Below are 20,071 nucleotides of genomic sequence, written 5' to 3'. Positions count from 1 at the left end.
CACTAGCATCTAAAAGCAATGAATCTCCAGACTGTAGCACTGAAGCTGGAAGGGGAGGGGAGAAAGTTCAAAGAGTGAGGCGGAGTGCAGCCAAGGCCTGGGCTGAGAGCCAGGTAGGCTGGAAGGAGAGAGGGAGCAACCGCCTGTTAGCAGAAGGCTTGGATGCTGATGATGTGGCAAAACCACATCTGGACAGCTGTTTCTATCACCGGCTCGTTGGTCTAGGGGTATGATTCTCGCTTAGGGTGCGAGAGGTCCCGGGTTCAAATCCCGGACGAGCCCCATTTTATTTTGCTTTTATTGACATTTGGAGGAAAAGCAGACTTAGTTCCTCCATCTATAAAATGAGAGGGTTGGTCAACACAGCCTCTGAGGTCCCTTCCAGCACCAGTTCTATGATACTGAGGACTTCAGGGTCACAAACTGCCACTGAGTTTCCCCATGCATATCTTGGGCTTTCACCATAACTAAATGCCTCTTTCTTAAAGACCAGACAGGCATAGGACAAGTATGGCTTGAGATTAAACTGGCTAACTCTGGCCAAAACATTTTCCCTTAGGAGTCAGAGGGTGAGGAGGGTCAGGATGGAGAATCAGACCTTGTGCTTCCCTGGGTTGATCTCCCTGTGGGTGATTCACAGTATCCTTTTTTTTTTTCCTTTTTTGCAGGGCAATGAGGGTTAAGTGACTTGCCAAGGAGGATCGCACAGCTATTAAGTGTCAAGTGTCTGAGGCTGGATTTGAACTCAGTTCCTTCTGAATCCAGGGCTGGTGCTTTATCCACTGCACCACCTAGCTGCCCCACCCCCACCCCCATAACCTTTTTTAAAAGAGACTGACAGAAGTTAAGTGAGCCAGAAGAGGAGACCAAAGCTGAAGTACTGGTGTGAAAAAAGACCAATTGCAAGAGTGAAACCCAAAGGGATGCTGGGAGCAACTGAGGGGCAGCATAACAGATGAAGACAGTGGAAAGAATGAATTTCTCGAAGCTACAGGAAGGATGAGCTGCTCAGATAGGATTAGGAGGGAGGATGAGCCCCTGACTACGGGGATGGAGTTTATTAGAACCAACTCTTCTCTGAGCAGATTACTGAGATGACAGGTTTAGGTCATCCCCTGTGGTCATCCCACAGGGAGGCAGTGTGGTGTGGTGGATAGGGCATTACCCTGGGTGTCAGAAGAGTTGGGTTCTGATCCCAGCTTTGCTTCCAATAATAGCTGTCTGACTGAACAAACCACCCCACCATCCCCAGCCTTAGTTTCCTGACTTGAAAAAGGGAGGGGGGTAGAGGAAAGTTAGACTAGATGATCCAGCCCTAAAAGTCTGTCTTTAAGAGGACTGGATTTCAGAACCAGCTTTAGTAGTCAATCCAGCCTCTCAAAGATATATCCCATGCAGTGAGCTAGAACGGAATTATTCCTGAATTCTCGCTTATGCCAGTGGAGCCCCTTGGGGCTAATCTGATTGGTCTTGCCATCCTATAATGAACCAAGCTCAAACCCCATCACTCAGCATATCTGGTTCTGGAGATCTCTGGGAATTCAAAAAGCTCAAGATGAATGAGGTGACCTCTACCCTAGGCACAGGATACTGAATAAATTCAAGATATTAACTTAGGGTCAAACCAAGGCCAGTCTGGACCCCTGCATTGTGGAAGACACAGAATTAACCAGACATGCCCCAGTTGCTAGACCAAGGTAAAGAGAGTATAGCCAGGTTAGCAAGCTGGGAGTTGGGACCACCAGGTCCAGTTGTGTGACTCTGTGTGGGACAGGTTTCTCTAAACATAAAACATGGTATTTGTATGCTTGAAATTAATCCACTAGAGGTTTTGGGTTGGAATCAGGTTGTGTCATGCACACATATGTTTTAGTCTGGAAAGTCTTTTTTTTTAAGTCGGTCTAGTTTTCCCTAGTCCAATGAGCTAAGTAGGTAGTACAGTGATTAGAGTACTGGGCCTGGTGTCAGGAAGACCTGAATTCAAATCTGACCTCAGATACTCACTAGTTGTATGGCCCTGGGCAAGACACAACTTCTGACTGCCTTAGTTTTCTAAACTATAAGGTGGAGATAATAGCAACTACCTCCCAGGGTTGTTGTAAGGATCAAATGTCATATTTGTAAAGAGTTTAGCACAGTGCAGTGGGGCCACCCTATTGCCCTTCCCTCCTTGCCTCTGCCCTCCCCACTTAGGGCTTCTTGAGTATCAAGTCAGCTCCACAGCCTTCTCTTAAGCAAGTCAAATAAAAGGCCTGTGCCCTTCAGGACTGGCTGGCCTATCCAATCCTTTCACAGCCTCTTTAACCCTAGCAACAAACGACTTTGCGTATATGGCAGAAGCTGTGTGTCAGAGTGTATGAAACATATAAAACTGAAGGACTGAGATCTGTTTTCATGTTTATATGCACATGGAACCTTGGGGAACTGTGCCTTTATGTGACAGACTGCATCAGAGCCATAACTAGGCATTTCTGAACCTTGAGCAAGGGGCAGCAAGTGGGCTGGGAGTGGGGAGGAGAGGCAGCAGAAGAGAAGGTTAGATAGAGTGTGGCCCCAGCACAAGGAAATGATCCAGGGGATGCTCCCAGGTGTCTAAGCTGCTGAAGAGGGAGGAAGAGCCCCTGGCCCGAGGCAAGCGGAGAAAGAAGTTCTGATGAAATGAGGCCATCTGGGGCAACTAGGTGGCACAGCGGATAGAGCACCAGCCCTGGAGTCAGGAGGACCTGAGTTCAAATCCAGCCTCAGACACTTAACACTTACTAGCTGTGTGACCCTGGGCAAGTCACTTAACCCCCATTGCCTCACTTTAAAAAAAAAAAGAAAAAAAAGAAATGAGGCCATCACAGCCAAGGGTGGGACTGTCAGCACTCTCCACTATCCACCTGAAGCCTAACTCCAGGCATCTTCCGCTAGCTCTGGTTCTGAACTCCATACACACATGCTACAAGAGTAGGATTCGTGAATCTGAGAACCTGGAAGGGCCCAGAGGAAATTCCTGTTCCCGTGTGTCTCTGTGAGTACTGATACAATAGAGTGTGTGTGTTATTATGGTCATGAGTCTATTTCTGTATTGCCATTTTCTGGTTGTGTTATCAATTCCTTCCATAGGTGAACCCAGCAGTAGAGTCCTGAAGGCTACCGACACCTGGAACATATTGATACTCAGTAAATTGAGAAGCATTGGGGCTTAGTGGAGAGCACCCTGGGCTTGAAGTTGGAAGGCCTGGCTTTCAATTGGAGTCTGCCATTTAACTAGCTGGGTGACCCTAGATAGATCATTTGACCCATTTGGGCCTCATTATCTGGAAAATGAGTAACATGGCATCTACCCTGCTTACTTGATAGGGTTGGTCAGAGAATGGAATATGATCATGTATGTGAAAACATTCAGTAGCACATGCATGGCACACATGCAGGCACATGCGTGGTACAGTGAAAAAGCAGCATAGGAGAGTGGAGAGAGGGCTGATTGCATGGCCTCATGACCTGCCGCTGACACATACTGCTTGTGGGATTCTGGGTAAATCAGGGACCTCTGAGTCCCAGGCACCTCACTAAGGCTAAGGGGCAGATTGGTTGGCATTGGTAGAAAGAGATCCCTACTGATGAAACCACAGATCCAAGCCAAAACAAACAAACATGAAACAACCCGACTCTACGTATACATAATCCTTATAATGGACAATGACCATTGTGCATCTATTCAGCACTGGGGACAGCTGACCTGGCTGAGGGCTGAGCACCTCTACTGTGCCTCCCCTGACTCTATAACCAGCCTGGACTCACCAATCCTGCCGAAGCCATCAGAAGAGATTAAGCCTGGCCATCTGCCCTGCCTGCCCCTGAGTGTGTGTCCATCAACATTACCTTTATTACACTGGCTGGCATCCATTCAGAACAGCTATGACTCTGACCTGCAGCCTGTGGGGGCCAAAGCTCCTGCAACACCCCCTCCCCCCACCAATCCTGTCCCTGCATTGTTCTTGGGCCACTCTCCCGATTCTTCCACTGAACCCTCTGAAGCCTCTTCTACTGCCAACAAAGCTGCCTTGCAAAGTCAGACCTGTCCTTACCCCCAGAAATTACTTTGAATATATTTATTTGTTATTGTTCAGTTGTTTTCAGTCATGCCAGACTCTTTGTGACCCCATTTGGCAGTTTCTTGGCAAAGATACTGGAATGATTTGCCATTTCCTCATTTTATGGATGAGGAAACTGAGGCAAACAGGGTGGAGTGAACTTGCCCAGGCTCGTACAGCTAGGAAGTGTCTGAGGCAGGATTTGAACTCAGGAAGATGAGTCTTCCTGACTCCAGGCCTGGTATGCTACTACGCCAAAGCTTCTGAAACTGTGGGCCACAACTCCATATGGGAGTCGCATAATGGAATGTGGGGTCACAAAAATATGGCAGTAAATGTTTGATTTGTATACAACGGTCTTGTAAACATTTTTCAGGTAAAAAGGGGTTGTGAATGGGAAGTTTAAGCATCCCTGGACTATGCCATGGAGCTGCCCTGGGTTTCATAACTTTCTTCCATGTATACAGTTTCCTTCTCATAACCCATAAGGTCCCTCCCAGCGGGCTCTGTATTGCCAGCACTTAATAAAGTTGCTGCTTTGAGGACAGGTCTTTAATGATTTGTATTAGGGAAAGAACAAAGTAGCAGTTTAGGGTTTATAAACGAAGGAGCGAAATCCCATGTAGCAAAGGGCCGTGGAGTGGGCCAAAAGGCCCCCTGAATGACTATAGAATGGATGGGAGGCAGGGAAGGGGGGAACCCAGGAAGTCCCAGGGTCACTTCCAGGTGTCTCTCCTCAGGCCTCCACATGTTCCCCACTTGGTCTGCCTAAAGGGCAGCACTACTGAGAACCCCGTTGGAAACGTCTTCTCTCCAGCCCTGATGCATCCCAGGAACAGGACAAGCCCAGGGACCAGGGATCTTTGGACTTGGAGGGGGGATGTTCTGCTTTGGATAACACAGGGAAGGCTATTCCATCATGGGAACATCACACTAGAGGGGTGCTAGGGCTTGCCTTGGCAGCAGACAGTGTAGACACTCCAGCATTCTGTCTCCCAGTCCCCGAGGTCCTCCGGGTGGACCCCCTTCCTTCTTGCTCACTGACTCCAGGTTGGGGGGGGGGACCCTCTCCTACAGCAGTGCTCCGAAGCGGTTACTGGCCCTAGCAGTCCAGCCAAGCTCCCGGCTTGCTGACCCGCGACCCTGTCCCGTCCTTCCTTGTTGGGGCCAAGGCTGCGGAGTGCCCCCCGCCCGAGCCACGAATGTGTGCGAGACCCTCGCCTTCCTAGGAGCAGGCCAGGCTGGCAGCCCGGGGTTAAGGGTCCGGGGCGGGGGGAGGAGGAGGAGGAGGGCTCTTTGGGACCCCGGGAAAAGAGAGAGGCTCTGCCCCCCCACCCCGGTAGTGGTTGCGTCAGGTAGGCTGGGGAGGGGGGGTTCTGGAGAGAAGAGGGGAGCTGCTGGGGCTGGGCTAGGTCCCCGCCTTCTGCACGCCTTCCCAGCAGCTCCTCCTCCTCTCCTCCCGCCCTTGCTCCCCAAGGCTCTGCGGCTTCAGCCCTGAGCGGCGCGGGCAGCGGCTGCGGCCATGGACACGGAAGCTGGGGATGGATCGGGAGCCGGGAGCCGGGGCAGCCAGTGCTCAGGTCAGGGCTGCTGCTCCCCTAACCCTTCTCCATTCCTTCTCCCCTCCAGCCGTCCTTCCTCTCCCAGTCTGTGCCCTCCCTTCAACGCTTCCTCTCGGTCCGCAGTTCTGCCTCCCTCTCTCCCTCCCCAGGCCGGGATCTCCATCTTCCCATCCCTCTCCCCCCCCCCCCGCCCATCCCTCCGCGCACGTCCAGACCCGCTGCTTCACCCCTCCCCTTCGGAGGGGCTTTTGTCATCCGTGTCCCACCTGCCCCTGTGGAAAGCCGCTTCACCTCCCCTACCTCCCGGGCTCTGTCCCCACAGATCCTCTGCCCCTTCTTGCCTTAAGCACAGGGAAGAGGGGATGATGGGGAGGGAGACAATTAGCTAATATGGTGATGATGGGATTTGACTCCCAGTTCAAAGAACCAAACCCCCTTTTCCCACTGCCCCTTCCTTACCGCCCCCCCCCCAGCTTTTTCTTCTTCACCTCCTCTCTCCCCTTCCCTGCATCTCCTCTACCTTCCTTCTGCTCTCTTTCCTAAATATACACTCTCTGGGCTCATGGAGAGAGAGAGAGAGAGAGAGAGAGAGAGAGAGAGAGAGAGAGAGAGAGAGAGAGAGAGAGAGCGAGAGCTGGGTTTAGCAGAACCTGGTCAGTTTTGAATCACTAGTCAGAGTCAGTAGTAGAACTGGAAATATAAGAGACCAAAAGCAGTAGATATGGGAACCTAAGCTAGAACTGGCAGGGAAAGGGGAGAGAGGTGATTGTCCGCAGCAAAGCTGGGTGTGGAGGAAGGAAAGAGAGAAGATATGGGGCTGGGGGGGGCATTCACAGAGTCAGGGTGAGTTGCAGAACTGGGGTGGGGCAGTAGAAACAGATGTGGTCCTCTGTGTTAGGGTGTGGGGGGTGTTCACAGAGTCAGGGTCAGAAGCAGAGCTAGAGGTGGGGAGTGGGGCAAAGAGAAGCAGAGATCTGTTGTAGAGGGGAGTCACAGTCAGGCTGAACAGCAGAGCTGGATGCAGAGGGTAGGGCAGACAGAAGCAGCAGAAGTGGAGACCTACAGTAAGATGAAGGGGTCCCAGTCAGGGTTGGAAGTAGACCTGTGCTGGGGCTAGAGCAGATGGAAGCAGTAGAGCTGGGGGCCTGTGTTGATGGGGGGGGGATTAGCAGCAGAGCTGGGAGTGGGGCAACCATCAGCAGCAAAGATGAGGGCTCACTCAGGATGGGGGGTGTTCAGAGGCAGAGTCAGCTGCAGGGATGGGGGTGGGGGTGGGGGTAGGGCGGAAAGCAGCAGCAGAGGTGGGGACCTGGGATAGAATGGGGAGGACAGTAGGGCCAGGGTTAGCCCCAGAGCTGGGGGTGAGAGGGTAGAGCAGCTGGAACCAGCAGAGGTGTCGTAGTTGGGGGGATGGGGGAACATGGAAGCTAGGAATGGGGAGATGCTTGGATTTACATTAAGATTCAAACACCCATGGCTTAAGGAGCCTTCCCTCTGCCTCTCACACTTCTCTTTCCACAGGATTTCCAGTGACCCCTGCAGGGTCCTGGGAGGGACCTGAGGGCTGTGAGAGGAAGAAAGGCCAATGCTGGGGGTCCCTGGAGCGCTGGGGCCAGACTGTGGATGGTGAGTCGTCTTGCCCTAGAACGCTTTCTTTCTCCCTTCCTACTTTTCAACTTCCCGTCTCCCTCTCCCTGGAGCTCTCAGCCTTGACCCCATCATTTCTCCAGCTTTTCCCAGAACTCTCCTCACCTCAAACTAATAACCAGTTGTCACCCTAAGGCTTTAGGAGGGGAGGCAAATACTTGAAGGTCTACCCTCACTGCTTCCTGAACAGACCCAGCTTAACTAGGGTCTATCCTGTTAGGATGAAACCATGCCACAGCAAAAGACTTCCTGATGAGCTTTTCCACCCGAGGAACCGGTCCTCACTTCATCCCCACGATGTGACCAGTTATCTGCCCCCATCCCCAAAATGGTGGTCTGCCTTTCGAGCAAATGCTCCCCTCTTCCCACAGCTAGACCTTCCAGGTTGGAAGGAAGGCGTCACAATGGAAAGGCTCTCTTGATAGAAGAGGCACAGTCATAGTCACAGGGCCACAGTCTGCTGGTGCTACCATTTAACCAGTGTCCACGAATCCCTCCCTACACTCTGTTTAAGGAACATATTAACATGTAGGCTGTGATCCCACATTTGCCTAGCTAGAGCCTGAGGGATGCCTCTTTCACCCCAGCTGGCATCCACAAAGTCTGAATTTCCCTAGGCCAGTGCTCAAGCAGATGTCCTGGGAATTGATTCTTGACCTGGATGAGAGCTTGGCATCAGTAACCTCTAAACTTCTTTCCAGCGCTCAGATTCTCTATTTACTTGCTCCAAGCTCCAGGAGTCAAAACTAGAAGCAGCCAGGTGGCCCGGTGGCTCGGTGGCCATGGGCTGGGGAGCTTTCCTTCACTGTTCTCAGCCCATGCCTTGAAGCCTCCCCAAAGAGCCTATCATTGTGAGAGGCTCCTCCCAAATGAAACTGGTCAGCAAACTCCAGGAAGGTCTGGGGAGAGAGATGAGAATTATCCTGAGCCCCAATTCTACAGATACTGCTTGGGGGGGGACTGATTGGGGACCAGCAGATGGCACCAGTGCATCACCTCTACTTGGTCACCTTGGCTGGTGTAACAAGTTGCAAGTTTGAGATCTCAGCTAAAAAAAGGTGACCCTGATGCTGTGTATGTGTGTGTGTTGGGGGGGTCTGTCTCACAGGGGAAGTATTGCTCCCAGCTCTGTATGAAGAGGAAGAGGAAGAGGAAGAAGGAGAGGGAGAGGAAGAGAAAAAGGAAGAGAAAGAGGAGCAGATGGATAGTGATGCGAGGTCCCTGAACGGAGGCAAGCCTCGGGGGCTGAGCCTCACTGAGACTGAGCTGGAGGAGCTGAGGGCCCAGGTGTTGCAACTGGTGGCTGAGCTAGAAGAGACCCGGGAGCTGGCTGGCCAGCATGAGGATGACTCACTTGAGCTACAAGGTTAGTGCAGTCTTGGTTCGTCAGCTCTCTGCCCCTCCAAGTCCTGAAGTTTGGCCTCTTCCACATCTGGTGAGGCTCCTGAGGGGGAGCCTGCAGGAAGGGATGGAAGCACTCCGGCCTTGGGCTCTCCCTCAGCCCACTCCTGGTCTCTGTTTCAGGACTCCTGGAGGATGAGCGACTAGCCAGTGCCCAGCAGGCGGAGACCTTCACCAAGCAGATCCAGAAACTGCAGGGTAATGCCAGAGTTTGATGGATGAAGCAAGGGGAGGGGAATGGGGGGGGGGTCATTTGACCATTTTGCCAGGAACTAATCCCATCTCCTGTACTGCTTTGTTCATCATCCAAGATGATCTCTTTCTTTACCTCTTCTTCACTATCCTCCCATTTCCTCTGTCCCTTTGGATTTCATCTTCCACTTTTCAAACCCCACCCCCGCCCCCACCCCATCCTTAGCTCTTTTCCCCTGGCCCTTCTCTCTTTAGTCACCCATCTTCTATTGAAACTCCTCTCCGTCACTTCCTCTTCTCTTCTTTGCCTCTTCGCTTCCACTCGCCCCCTTTTCTCTAGCTCATCCATTCTCCTTCGATGTCTGGATCGGTACCAGGGAGGTGAGGGAACAAGTTGGATGCTGGGAGGGGTGACTTAGGAGTAGGGGCAGGGTCACTCCAGCTCCCATTTCCCTTCAAGCAATGAGAAGTGCTGCATCCATCTTGGCCCAGTCACATTCCTTGGCCCCTCTCTTCTCTTCAGAAGGAATCTGGGATAGGGCAAGTGAGCCAACCAGAATCAATAATGCCCACAGGCTCCAAAACTGTGCAATCAAGGAGGGGCTCTCTCTCTAGCTACCAGGAGTCCAATGGCTGACCTAGAAATCCCTTCCCATCAGCTCCCACGGGCAGCTATCTCTGAGGAGCAGCAGGGCAGGTGTTCCGGATCCCACGGCAACATCAAGGCAGCTTCAGTTGACTCCTTCCAGCTTCCAATTTCTGGGAGATGTCCTAGAAAAGAGCTTCAGAGCAGGCAGTCCACAGGGAGGCGGGCCAGTATGGGACAAAAGGAGGAGGAAATGGGGAAAATAAAGAACAGAGACAACAAAGAGATGAGCAGGAATAGAAATCAGCCAGCCAGGGCAAAGGGAGGAACAAAGAACGGCAAAAAGGAAATGATGACAGAAGGCCCAGAGGTGGGAAAAAGGGAGACAGTGAGGCAACCATGGTCTAGTGGCCAGAGCCCTGCATTTCAAGTCAGTGGCCCTGGGTTCAAATTCGGCTCTGCTGCTTACTCCCAGGATGAGCTTAGACAAGCTGATTAGTTTCCCTTGGCTTCACATTTCTTATCTCTAGGGATGTTCTTGTGACATCGATGACTTTGCTACAGTATCTTGCACATACTAGGCCCTTCAAAAATACTTACTGAATCGAATCTCTACAGTCCCTTCCAACTTTAAGTCCTATAACCCTATGATCTCAGGCAGGAAACACATTCATGTGGTTTCCATAACATCTATGCAGTTGGTTCTCCTGCTCCCAGGCAATGGGGCACAGGGCCAGAACTCTGGGTATATTTATAGCTGCTGACTATGGGTGACCCCATAGCATCGCTGGCTTCAGGCAGAGATCCAATGCCCCTACAGACCCATGCACACGCCACAGCTACATGTCCACTGGCCCCTGGGGTCTAAGAATAAAAATATCTTTGGAGTATACACACACACACACACACACACACACACACACACACAGTCTGAAGCTGAGGAAGCTGTAGAGGAAAGAATTAGCCCTGGAGTCAAAAGACCAGGATTTCTATCTCAGTTCTGACATTTACCAGTTCTATGACCTTGAGCAAGCAGCTCAACTATCTCCAAGGCCCTTAGTTTCCTTCTTTGTAAAATAAGAATGATACCAGCTATGCCAACCTCCAAGGGCTATGGGGAAGATCAAATGAGATGAGGAGAGGCAGCATAAAATACTGTCCTTGGAGGCAGGAGACCTAGGTTTGAAATCTCTATTTCAGCCAATGTGCCTCTGTGTGTGTGGCACACAGTTGGCACTTAATAAATGCTTGTTGACTTGACTGCTACTTATCTATATCGTCAGGCTATAGGCCTGAACAATGAAAGGGTTAGACTGATGACCAGCTGGTCTAAGTGGGACGTTGATCATGGGACCCGAAGGGGCTCTGCCACTTACTCCCTTGTGTGCTCTTGAGTAAATCCTTGAATCTCTCCTGGACCTCAGTTTTTTCATGTTTAAAAAAAGGGATGGGGGAGGAGAGTGGGTTGGACTATATGACCTTTGAGATCCCTTCCAACTCTAAGCTCATATAATTCCACGATTCTTCCCAGCTTGAGTCTACACACTTTATGCCCTGAACACACCCTTTGACTCCTACCCACGAGCACGCGCACACACACACACACACACACACACACACACACACACACACACACACAGCTCACAGGTCAGACATCACTACCACATACATCCCTGCAGGGGACGGCAGAGCGTTCTTCTCTTTTCTCTCCCTCCCTCCTCCCCCTCCCTCCTCTTTCCAGCTCTTCGCCCGTTCACTGCCCGTTTCCGCCCGCAGGGGGCGCGCGCTCCCTGGGGGTAGGCCGGACTCCTGGACGGCCGGAAGCGGCCGCCATAGCCCCACGGGGCTGGGAGGGCCACGCGCGGGGGGGGTTCCCCCCAAGGAGACTACTAGGCGGGCCGGTGCGATGGAGTCCCTGACCAGTGAGTGAGAACCGACTCTCCGCCCCGGGACCCAGACCCAAAGCCCCCACCGGAGGCAGACACTCCCCGCCTTACCGCCAATCAGCACAGACCATCTCGGAGACCCATCTCGTCCTGTCCCGCCCCTCTTAAGGCCCCGCCCTACTCCTGCCAACTCCCGGAGAAGCCCCTCCCCCTTCAACTCCCAAACAAGCCCCACCCCCAGCGTCAAAGCCCCGCCCAAGCCCTCCACGCTGCCAACTCTCAGCCTGACCCCAGCTGCAGTGCCCCCGCTCCTGCCCGGCTTGCCCCCCACGCTGCCTCCAGCTCTAAGGTGGAGAACACCTTGGCCGGCGTTAGAAGGTCGTAGGAATTACAGACGGAAGGGACCACCCCCTTAGCCACCCTCCTTAGAGCCCACCTAGGCCAGCTCCCTCCTTTTATATTCCCATCCATCCATCAGTCAGTCAGTCAACAAGCAGTAAGCCTGCCACGAGGTTGCTGGGCATACAAAGACCAAAAAAAGAGAAAGGAACAGGCCCTTCTCTCCAGAAGCTTCCACTCTGTAGGAGAGAGGGGAGGGGCTCAGATATATATATGAGCCGATATGGATGGAGTTAGAGAGCCTGGCATCCTGGACTGGGGAAGCTGGGTGTCAAATTCTCCTCCCAGCTGGCTAGCTTGGTGACCTTGGCCAACTCATGCCACTTCTGGTCCTCAGCTTCCTCAGTCAATGAGGTTAGACTGTGAATGACTTGGGGTGGAGAAGACCTGAATTTAAATCCCACTTCAGATAGCAAGGCTCTGGGCCTCCATCTCTAAGAGGACTCTATGACTTGTAAGGTCCCTTCTGGATCTAAATGTATTGGTGTGTGGTAAATAACCTCTATTGTCCCTTCTAGCTCCAAGGATTCCAAGGAAATTGTGGGTGGAGAAAGAAGGGACAGAGGGAGTAGCTGCACATACAAGACCCCCAAAAGGGTGGGAGGAGGCAACTGGGATCATTTTGGAACAGTAAGGAGAGAGAAAGGGGTGACATCTGGGCCTGAGTCTCTGAACCTCGAGGAAGAGGATTTAAGAAGAAATGTCCCAAATACTGGGTTCCATTATAGATGCCACTATTTAAGGACATCGCTAGACAGCGCCCAGAGCAGGACATATAGGAGGGTGAAGGGCTTGGAATCCTTATCATCCGAGGATAGGCTGAATGAACTGGGAATGTTTAACCTGGAGAAGAAAAGCCTGGTGGGGGAGGGGGAGGGGGGGAAGGGGCAAGAGATAATGGCCCCCCCCCCAAACCCAACCAAACAAAAAACTGGCTGTGTGACCCTGGGGAAGTCACTTAACCCTCATTGCCCTGCAAAAAGAAGAGAAAAAGAGAGAGCGAGTGAGCAAGAGAGAGAGACAGAGAGATAGACAGAGAGAGAGAGAGAGAGAGAGAGAGAGAGAGAGAGAGAGAGAGAGAGAATGGTCCTGAAAGGCATCTGTCATGTAAAAGAGAGATCCAAATGCTAGACTTGGCTCCAGAGGGAGGAACAAGGAGCAATGGGTAGACGTTGCCAAGAAGCAAAGTTAGGCTTATTGGGAGGAGGAGCTCCTAATAATCGGGGTTGTCTGAAAGTGGAATCGGTCGTTTGGGGAGGCGGTGGGTTCCCCCTCTTTGGAAGTCTTCCAGCAGTCTGGGTGTCCCAACGGGACTTCCAGTGGGGGTTGGAGTAGACAGTCGCAGGTCTTGTTCAGCTCTGAAATTCTGTGATTCTGTCAAGCGTCTCGGCCAACAGAAGTGCTTTCTAGGCTCTCTTTCAGGCATGCATTGGAGAAACTCCATCAACTCTATCATCAAGCCATGGCGCCACCTATCTGTGTTCACCACATTCAACCTGGTCCCAACAATCTTGTGGCTCCCTGCATGGGTCGTGCCGTTCCCCACCTTAGTATTCAGAGCTGGAGGGGACCTTCAAAGCCATCTAGTCCAACCCCCTCATTTGGCAGATGAGGAAACTGAGGCCCAAAATAAGTGGCAGTCCATCATCCTCACTCTATTCTGGACTCAGTTCTTAACTCACTTCCTCCAAGAAGCCCTCTCTGGATGACCCTGCTCTGCTGTGCTCATTGCCCTCCAGCCCCTCCCTTCAGGAATGATCTGTCCAGACTGTGCTTACCGTACTCTTATGTTGATGCATGTTGCTGCTTTACGACTGTGCTCTAGATATCTCACTTGTGTGTGTTTTGTGTTCCAAACTAGACCATAAGCTCCTCAGAGCCAATACTGTCCATTCTAACACTGAGTTCTAGAACTGAGGCAAGCATCGAAAACATGCCTGGGTCAAGCACCAGGAAAGGTCCCTCCAATTCACTTTTACAGAAAACTTTTTTGGGGGGAGGGCCGGTGGAGGGGACCATAGACCTAGGGATCCAGTTTGGTGGTGGGGAGCCAGAGGCCGGGACAGCTCAGGGCTCCTTCTCCAGAAGCCTGCCCAGGGGAGAGCACTGCTGGTAGGGAGCAGGGTGGGACCAGGCTGGGGAGGAGCTCACCTTCCCAGGGCTGTCAGAGAGGGCGGTTGGGGAGGACTCGAGCCATCCTGTAGCCTCCTGTTTTAATGAATTACTCTTGGTAGTAGTGAATAGAGGACTGACTTTGTAGTCAGGAAGTCCCACCTCTAACACACACTGACTGTGGGACCTTGGGCAAGTTAACCTCTCTGTGCCCTTGACAACTCTCTTAAGTGATAGAGAAGGTACTGGCCTGAATTAATAGAGGACACTTCCTCTCATACTATTGAAATCCCAAGTCCAGTCCCTATCTCTAGACTTACTGCTGAAGGGATACAAGAGCTGTCAGTGCCCTCTAACTTTGGGCACATTGACAAAGCCCTGGTTGCAGTGTCCTAGTTATAGCTCTGAAGCTCCTTGATTGTCTTCTATTTTGTTTGTTCTGTTTCAGGAGCTCACTCTGTGCCCAGAGTAGTTGTTTAGTAAATACTTGTCAAACAGATGACGCACCCCCACCCCAAGCCACCCAGCTCTCCCCATATTGCTCCTGTAGTTCTGTTCCCAATTTCTGAGTTCTTCCTTAATCTCCCAATATTAGAATTCTTTTGTTTCAAGATAAGCAGTTACGGATAACAATATAGAAGTCCTTAGATCAGCAGCATCCAAGCTTCTCAGTAGTATAGCATATGTTAAAAAATCTATTACATTTGTGCAGGTCACATTAATCTAAATGCATAATTGCCTTCAGCCCAGCCAAGCCTGCTACTATGAGCCCTAGTATGTCTAGAGTGGTGCCAGTCAGTCACACAACAGAAGCACCAAGGCGGCTGGCATTGGCGACCTAGTTTATATGCACTAGCTAATTCGCTTAAATAAAACTGGGAGGCAAAAAGATCTCAGGCAGAAGCCGTCTTGGGCTCAGGCCGGCCCATCTGGCCCGTGAGCCACAAAGACAACAGGGCCTCCGCTACTGCACAGATACACATTCTGTGGAATCCCGACACTTCCTTGCATAGGTCTAGGATACTCAATGCCCATTGCCCCATAGAGTGGCCACAGCATGTACACAGCAGCCGTGATCTGTTGTGAACACCCACACTGACTAGCGAGGGGCCTGCATCTCTGCTTTACTTGGGTGACTCTGGGAAGGACATAGGGAGAGCAGGAAAAAGAGGAGGTCCAGGCCTGACTTTTCATTCTTAGTATCTTGGCTGGCAGCTCGTAAATACCTTCCTTCTCCTACCCTGGGGACAGCTGCTCCCTTCCAGAGGGCCAAGCCTGGGGAGCCTCGAGGACACAGGAGGGAAACAAGTTAGTTCTTCTCAGGGGACCCGGCAGGTCGGTGTGACCCTCCTCTGACAGTCCCGACATACATCTCTCCTAGGTGAGCTAAGGTCCCTCAGGGAGGAGATCTCCATACTCGAGCAAGAGAAAGAGACTGAACTGAAGGACATCGAGCAGGAGCTGCAGATGGCCCACGATGAGATCCAGACTCTCCGGCAGGCGGCCGAGGACGCAGCCGTGGAGCACGAGGGTGACATAGCCACCCTGCAGGAGGACCTGTGCCGCATGCGCTCCGAGCTCACTGGCATGGAGCGCATCCAGGAGGAGTACGAGATGGAGATCAACTCTTTGCGATCTGAGATCCAGTTGAAGGATTCTGATCAGTCTGAGAGCTTGGTCCTCTCAGATGTGAGCTTACTGCAAGGTACGGGGCACTTCTTTGGTCCGCTAGGCCAGGGGGTGGGGACAAGCTAAGCAGAGTGAGGCAGCCGGGGACTACGTTTAGGGTGAGGTGCAAGACTGCTGGCCAAAGTCTAGGACCTCTGAACGCAGACCACTGGTTTTAGGCTTCTAGGGAAGGTTATCTTTGGATAAAGTACAAATGACAATGGCAGCTAGGATTAGAAATACAGGCGATTCAAGGTTCTCTCCATGCAAGAAATGTCAACAAGATCTACCAGGGGAGAGATGAAGAATAGTCATTGTTCTTGTTTGATCATTCAATCATGTCCAATTCTACATGACCCTATGGACCTTGTCCATGGGGTTTTCTTGGCAAAGGTACTGGAGTGGTTTGTTATTTCATTCTCCACTGTGTCCTCATTTTACAGATGAGGAACTAAGACAAATAGGGGTTAAGGGACTTGCCCAGGATCACATGGCTAGTTAGTGTCTAAGGTGAGGTTTGAATTTAGATCTTCCCAACTCCAGGCCCAGTGTTCCATGCACTGCGCCAACTAGCTGCCCCTAAGAATAATGGTAGAAAGTAGCATGAGACTGTATACTGTGAGCACCATGATAGAACTTTAAGATCAAACTCAAGAATATAAGAGAGATTGGGGCAGCTAGGTGGTACAGTGGATAAAGCACCAGCCCTGGATTCAGGAGAACCTGAGTTCAAATCTGGCCTCAGACACTTGACACTTACTAGCTGTGTGACCCTGGGCAAGTCACTTAACCCTCCTTGCCCTGCCCCCCCCAAAAAAGAATATAAGAGAAATCTTACCCTATAGCCAGACAGTCAGCAGTGAAGCCAGGAGTTGGAGTACAGAGGGAGTGGCCAGGGCCTAAGTTTTCTTGAAAGCTTTTGGGCACTGACCTGACTTGCCTTGCCGAGAAATTGTTTGGCGGAGGTATTGTAGCCATTTGCCTGCAGTCTTGTAGAGGTCTCTGAGCCTAATCCTGATTTTCAGTCTAATGTCTTAGGCCTCAGCAGCTCTTACCAAAGTAGAGAGTAGAGATAGAAGGGAAAAGAGCTTGACCGGAGTAGCTCCTGGGATGTCTCGAACTCAGGGATTTCCCCCCAAATTCAGTAAGTCTCAGCCCTCAGGCCACCTCCAGTTCTCTGCTGGTACCTAGAACATAAGAGGACAGATTTATTATCTGGGCCTCAGGAAAGCACAGTACTATGACCTAATGTGGGCTAAAGCCAAGCTGAACAAACCTTCACAGCAGTGAAAGGCCCTTAATAGCCTCAAGAGTGGGGAACTATTTTGGTAGTCCACGATGTTTTGTTGTTGTTGTCTGTTTGTTTGGTTTATGTGAGGCAATTGGGGTTAAGTGACTTGCCCAGGGTCACACAGCTAGTAAATTGTCAAGGGTCTGAGGCTGGATTTGAATTCAGGTCCTCCTGAATCCAGGGCCAGTGCTTTATCCACTGCGCCACCTAGCTGCCCCTGTACTCCACAATGTTACCTAAGAATTCTGAGCCCAAGATGAAGGAGAAGTCAGCGGCAGTGCATTAACATGGACAGATGCTGCAGCAAGTATGAGGTTAGGATAAGGCAGCATAGGTTAAATACCTTTTTTTTTTCTTCTTTTTTTTCCCAGGGCAATGGGGGTTAAGTGACTTGCCCAAGGTCACACAGCTAGTGTCAAGTGTCTGAGGCTGGGTTTGAACTCAGGTCCTCCTGAATCCAAGGCTGGTGCCTTATCCACTGCTCTACCTAGCTGCCCCCAGCATGGGTTAAATACAAGCAAAGATGGACATAGTTGTGTGTCTGTGGTAGTAGTAAACAAGAATAACATGTTGTTAGACATGTTCCGACGCGTCTTCAGAAGCCACCATATTGGCTGGCTCTTGAGGCTCTCTGAGCTTCTAGAGGGCCAATCAAAGGTTGGCCGAATCTTCCAAAGGTTTCGGAGACCCTCCTTTCCTTTGGGCCCCCCTTTTCATGCTCAAGGGCTTCCTAGGGAGCCAAAAAATGAAGAACCATAGAGGATAATCCCATGGCCCACATCAGGCTAATGGGTGATATCTAGATTTGTTCTGTTCATGTACAGTGGCGGGGAGGACGGGGCAGCCGCTCCGCTCTGGTCCATCTTTATCACCTCTACAATTTACTTGTGCCCTATTTCTTAATGAGAAGAGAAAAGGAATCCCATTTGTTATTCCTGAGAGCTCTGAAGAGCATCAATGGCCAAAAGGAAGGAAAGAGCTGTTTTCAACACAGTCGTGATAAGATGTTAGAAGAAATCTTTGAAAGAATTTGCTAACATTGGATTAAACTTCTTGAAGCTCATAGAATTTGCAGAACTAGTCAGTGTGGTGGCTTCTGAAGATGTGTTAGAAGGATGGGGGGCGGGGCAGGTAGGTGGCCCAGTGGATAAAGCACCGTCCCTGGAGTCAGGAGGACCTGAGTGCAAATATGGCCTCAGACACTTGACACTAGCTGTGTGACCCTGGGCAAGTCACTTAACCCCAATTACCTCACACAAAAAAGAGGGATTACAAGGGAACAATAGCCACACTGTCTTGCCTGAGTCTTGTCTTCCAAGGAGCTCTGAGTTCTGACTTTCAATCTTCCTTATGACCCTGGGCATCAGTGGAGCTGGGGAGCTTCCACTTGTATTTTCTAGATGCAGAAAACTGAAGCTGGCTATCAGCACCACTTTGCTTAGAATTCAGTCTCTTTCTTGTTATGTTTGCTCTCCACAGAGGAATTGCAACAGTTGCGAGACCGTTGCAACCTCTTGACTGAGGAATACCATGCCCTGAAAATGAGTAACAGCAGCCTGTGTGAACAGCTGGAGGAGATGGAATCCCAGAGGTACTGCAGTGAGGACCAATTGGAGAACTGCAGGTAGCCTGGCCTCTCTGTAACCCTCTGTGCAGCTGCCCTAGGCTTGTCTTCTAGGGATTTCTAGAACAAGATGGTAGGTGGTATTATAACCGAGTGGACAAGGTGAATATCTCCCCAGCTTCTAGAGGGTGGGTCAGCTCCAGGGTAACCCAACAGGTGTAGATACAGAGATCAAGATGGAGATATGCCTGAGCATCCAGCTCCCTCTGGTCCAGGTCCTCCCAAGTACAGAGGACCCCTAACACCCTGAACCAATTTTCAGATTTGAATTCCATTCAGGGTATTCCTAGGAGTCAGATTTGATCTGTTCCTGAGGTATATCCCAAAGTAGCTCAGACTCAATCTCTATTTTTGTAGGTAGTATAGCAGTGACTTAGCCTGTCAAGGGAGGGCTTCCACATGTGGGGGTGTACTGGTCCTGAGCTAAGCCCCTAAGCTTATCTTAGGCCAGTGGGCTTAGATCCACCCCAGGACCAAACCAGCCTGTGAAGATTGTGGTGGACGAAGCATTGTAGGAATCTAGCCTCTAGTCACTTAGCCAAGTCATTTTGAGAATTTCATCACAATTGGGTCCCTTGTTGTGCCGCCTCAGATGGTAATGCCAGGCATAACACTGTCCCAATGTGGCTTTGGGGTTGTGGGTTACAGAAAAATGAGGGTGGCAGAAAGATGGTTGCAGTCACAGAAGGAGATGTCAACGGCTGAATCTCAGACTTCAGGAATAGATATGTTTGTGGATATCATGTCCTGTGATGACGATGAAGAGGATGATGATGAAGAAGCTGAACGCCTTCGGGAACAGCTTCAGAGTGCTGAGGAGCAAGTGCAGAAGATGCAGAACAAGGTAGGATGCCTTCCTTTACTTCCCTTCTTTTCTCTTGTGGCCCAGATCTATTCGAGGAGTTGTGTTTTTTTTTAAAAGCACCCACAGGGACAGCTAGGTGGCACAGGATTCAGGAAGACCTGAGTTCAAATCCGGCCTCAGACACTTGACACTTACTAGCTGTGTGACCCTGAGCAAGTCACTTAACCCTCATTGCCCCGCAAAAAAACAAACAAACAACAAAAAAAAAAAACACCCATTCTGTATGAGGCACTGTACTGGGTGCCAGGGACACAAAGCCCAAAACTCACCCTGTCCTGGCTGTGAAGGCACTTAGGGTCTAATTGGGTGGCTGTGCTATCTACTGGGGTGACTTTCCTAATAAAGGGGACACCACACATCCTGCAAGCTCCTTTTCCTGTGCTCGCTAGCTCCCCCTTCCATCCCTCTTCCAGTGTAAGGACCTGCACGCTGAACTGCAAGAGTTACAGAAGGTGCATCAGGCCAGTGAGGCAGAGCAGAAGCGTCTTCAGAAGGAGCTGAAGCTCTGTAAAGACGAGATACATCGGCTCAAAAGTTGCCAGGATGCCCTTATCAAAAGCCAGGTAACCCCTTCTGGGGCAGGGGTAGAGGGAAGGGCAAGAAGGGACTCCTTCAGGGGAGGGAGGGAGGGAGCCTCGAGGCCGGGCCAGATGCTGCTAACCTTAGCCTATGGGATCCACGAAATCCTGCGTTCTGGAAGCTCTCATCACCTCTGGGTGCTGGAGCCATATCATGGAAGATCCTCAAGGTGTCTGCATC

General features: G+C 51.1%; 1 protein-coding gene and 1 non-coding gene across 4 annotated transcripts in view; both read left to right on the top strand.

Moving 5' to 3' along the window:
- The first annotated feature begins 210 nt into the window (after positions 1-210).
- TRNAP-AGG lies at positions 211-282 on the top strand. Its single transcript has one exon. It is a non-coding gene; the product is annotated as a tRNA-Pro (tRNA).
- Positions 283-5,521: 5,239 nt separating this feature from the next.
- The window catches only part of CCDC136 (coiled-coil domain containing 136), a 29,720-nt gene continuing 15,170 nt past the window's right edge, over positions 5,522-20,071 (top strand). For 2 of the 3 annotated variants that reach the window (XM_043965680.1, XM_043965679.1), the window contains exons 1-8: positions 5,522-5,659; positions 7,163-7,267; positions 8,397-8,654; positions 8,813-8,887; positions 15,246-15,569; positions 18,303-18,447; positions 19,096-19,291; positions 19,726-19,875. In XM_043965680.1, the coding sequence (XP_043821615.1) occupies positions 5,602-5,659; positions 7,163-7,267; positions 8,397-8,654; positions 8,813-8,887; positions 15,246-15,569; positions 18,303-18,447; positions 19,096-19,291; positions 19,726-19,875 (1,311 nt within the window). In that variant the 5' untranslated portion in view covers positions 5,522-5,601. Of the gene's footprint in view, positions 5,660-6,606; positions 6,706-7,162; positions 7,268-8,396; positions 8,655-8,812; positions 8,888-15,245; positions 15,570-18,302; positions 18,448-19,095; positions 19,292-19,725; positions 19,876-20,071 lie in introns of those variants that run through there. The other variant, XM_043965681.1, reaches the window with a different exon arrangement.

Source organism: Dromiciops gliroides, chromosome 5, assembly GCF_019393635.1.
Source record: "Dromiciops gliroides isolate mDroGli1 chromosome 5, mDroGli1.pri, whole genome shotgun sequence".
NCBI classification, from domain to species: domain Eukaryota; kingdom Metazoa; phylum Chordata; class Mammalia; order Microbiotheria; family Microbiotheriidae; genus Dromiciops; species Dromiciops gliroides.
The sequence above is the reverse complement of the archived record's forward strand: the minus strand, read 5'-3'. Positions and strand labels throughout refer to the sequence as shown.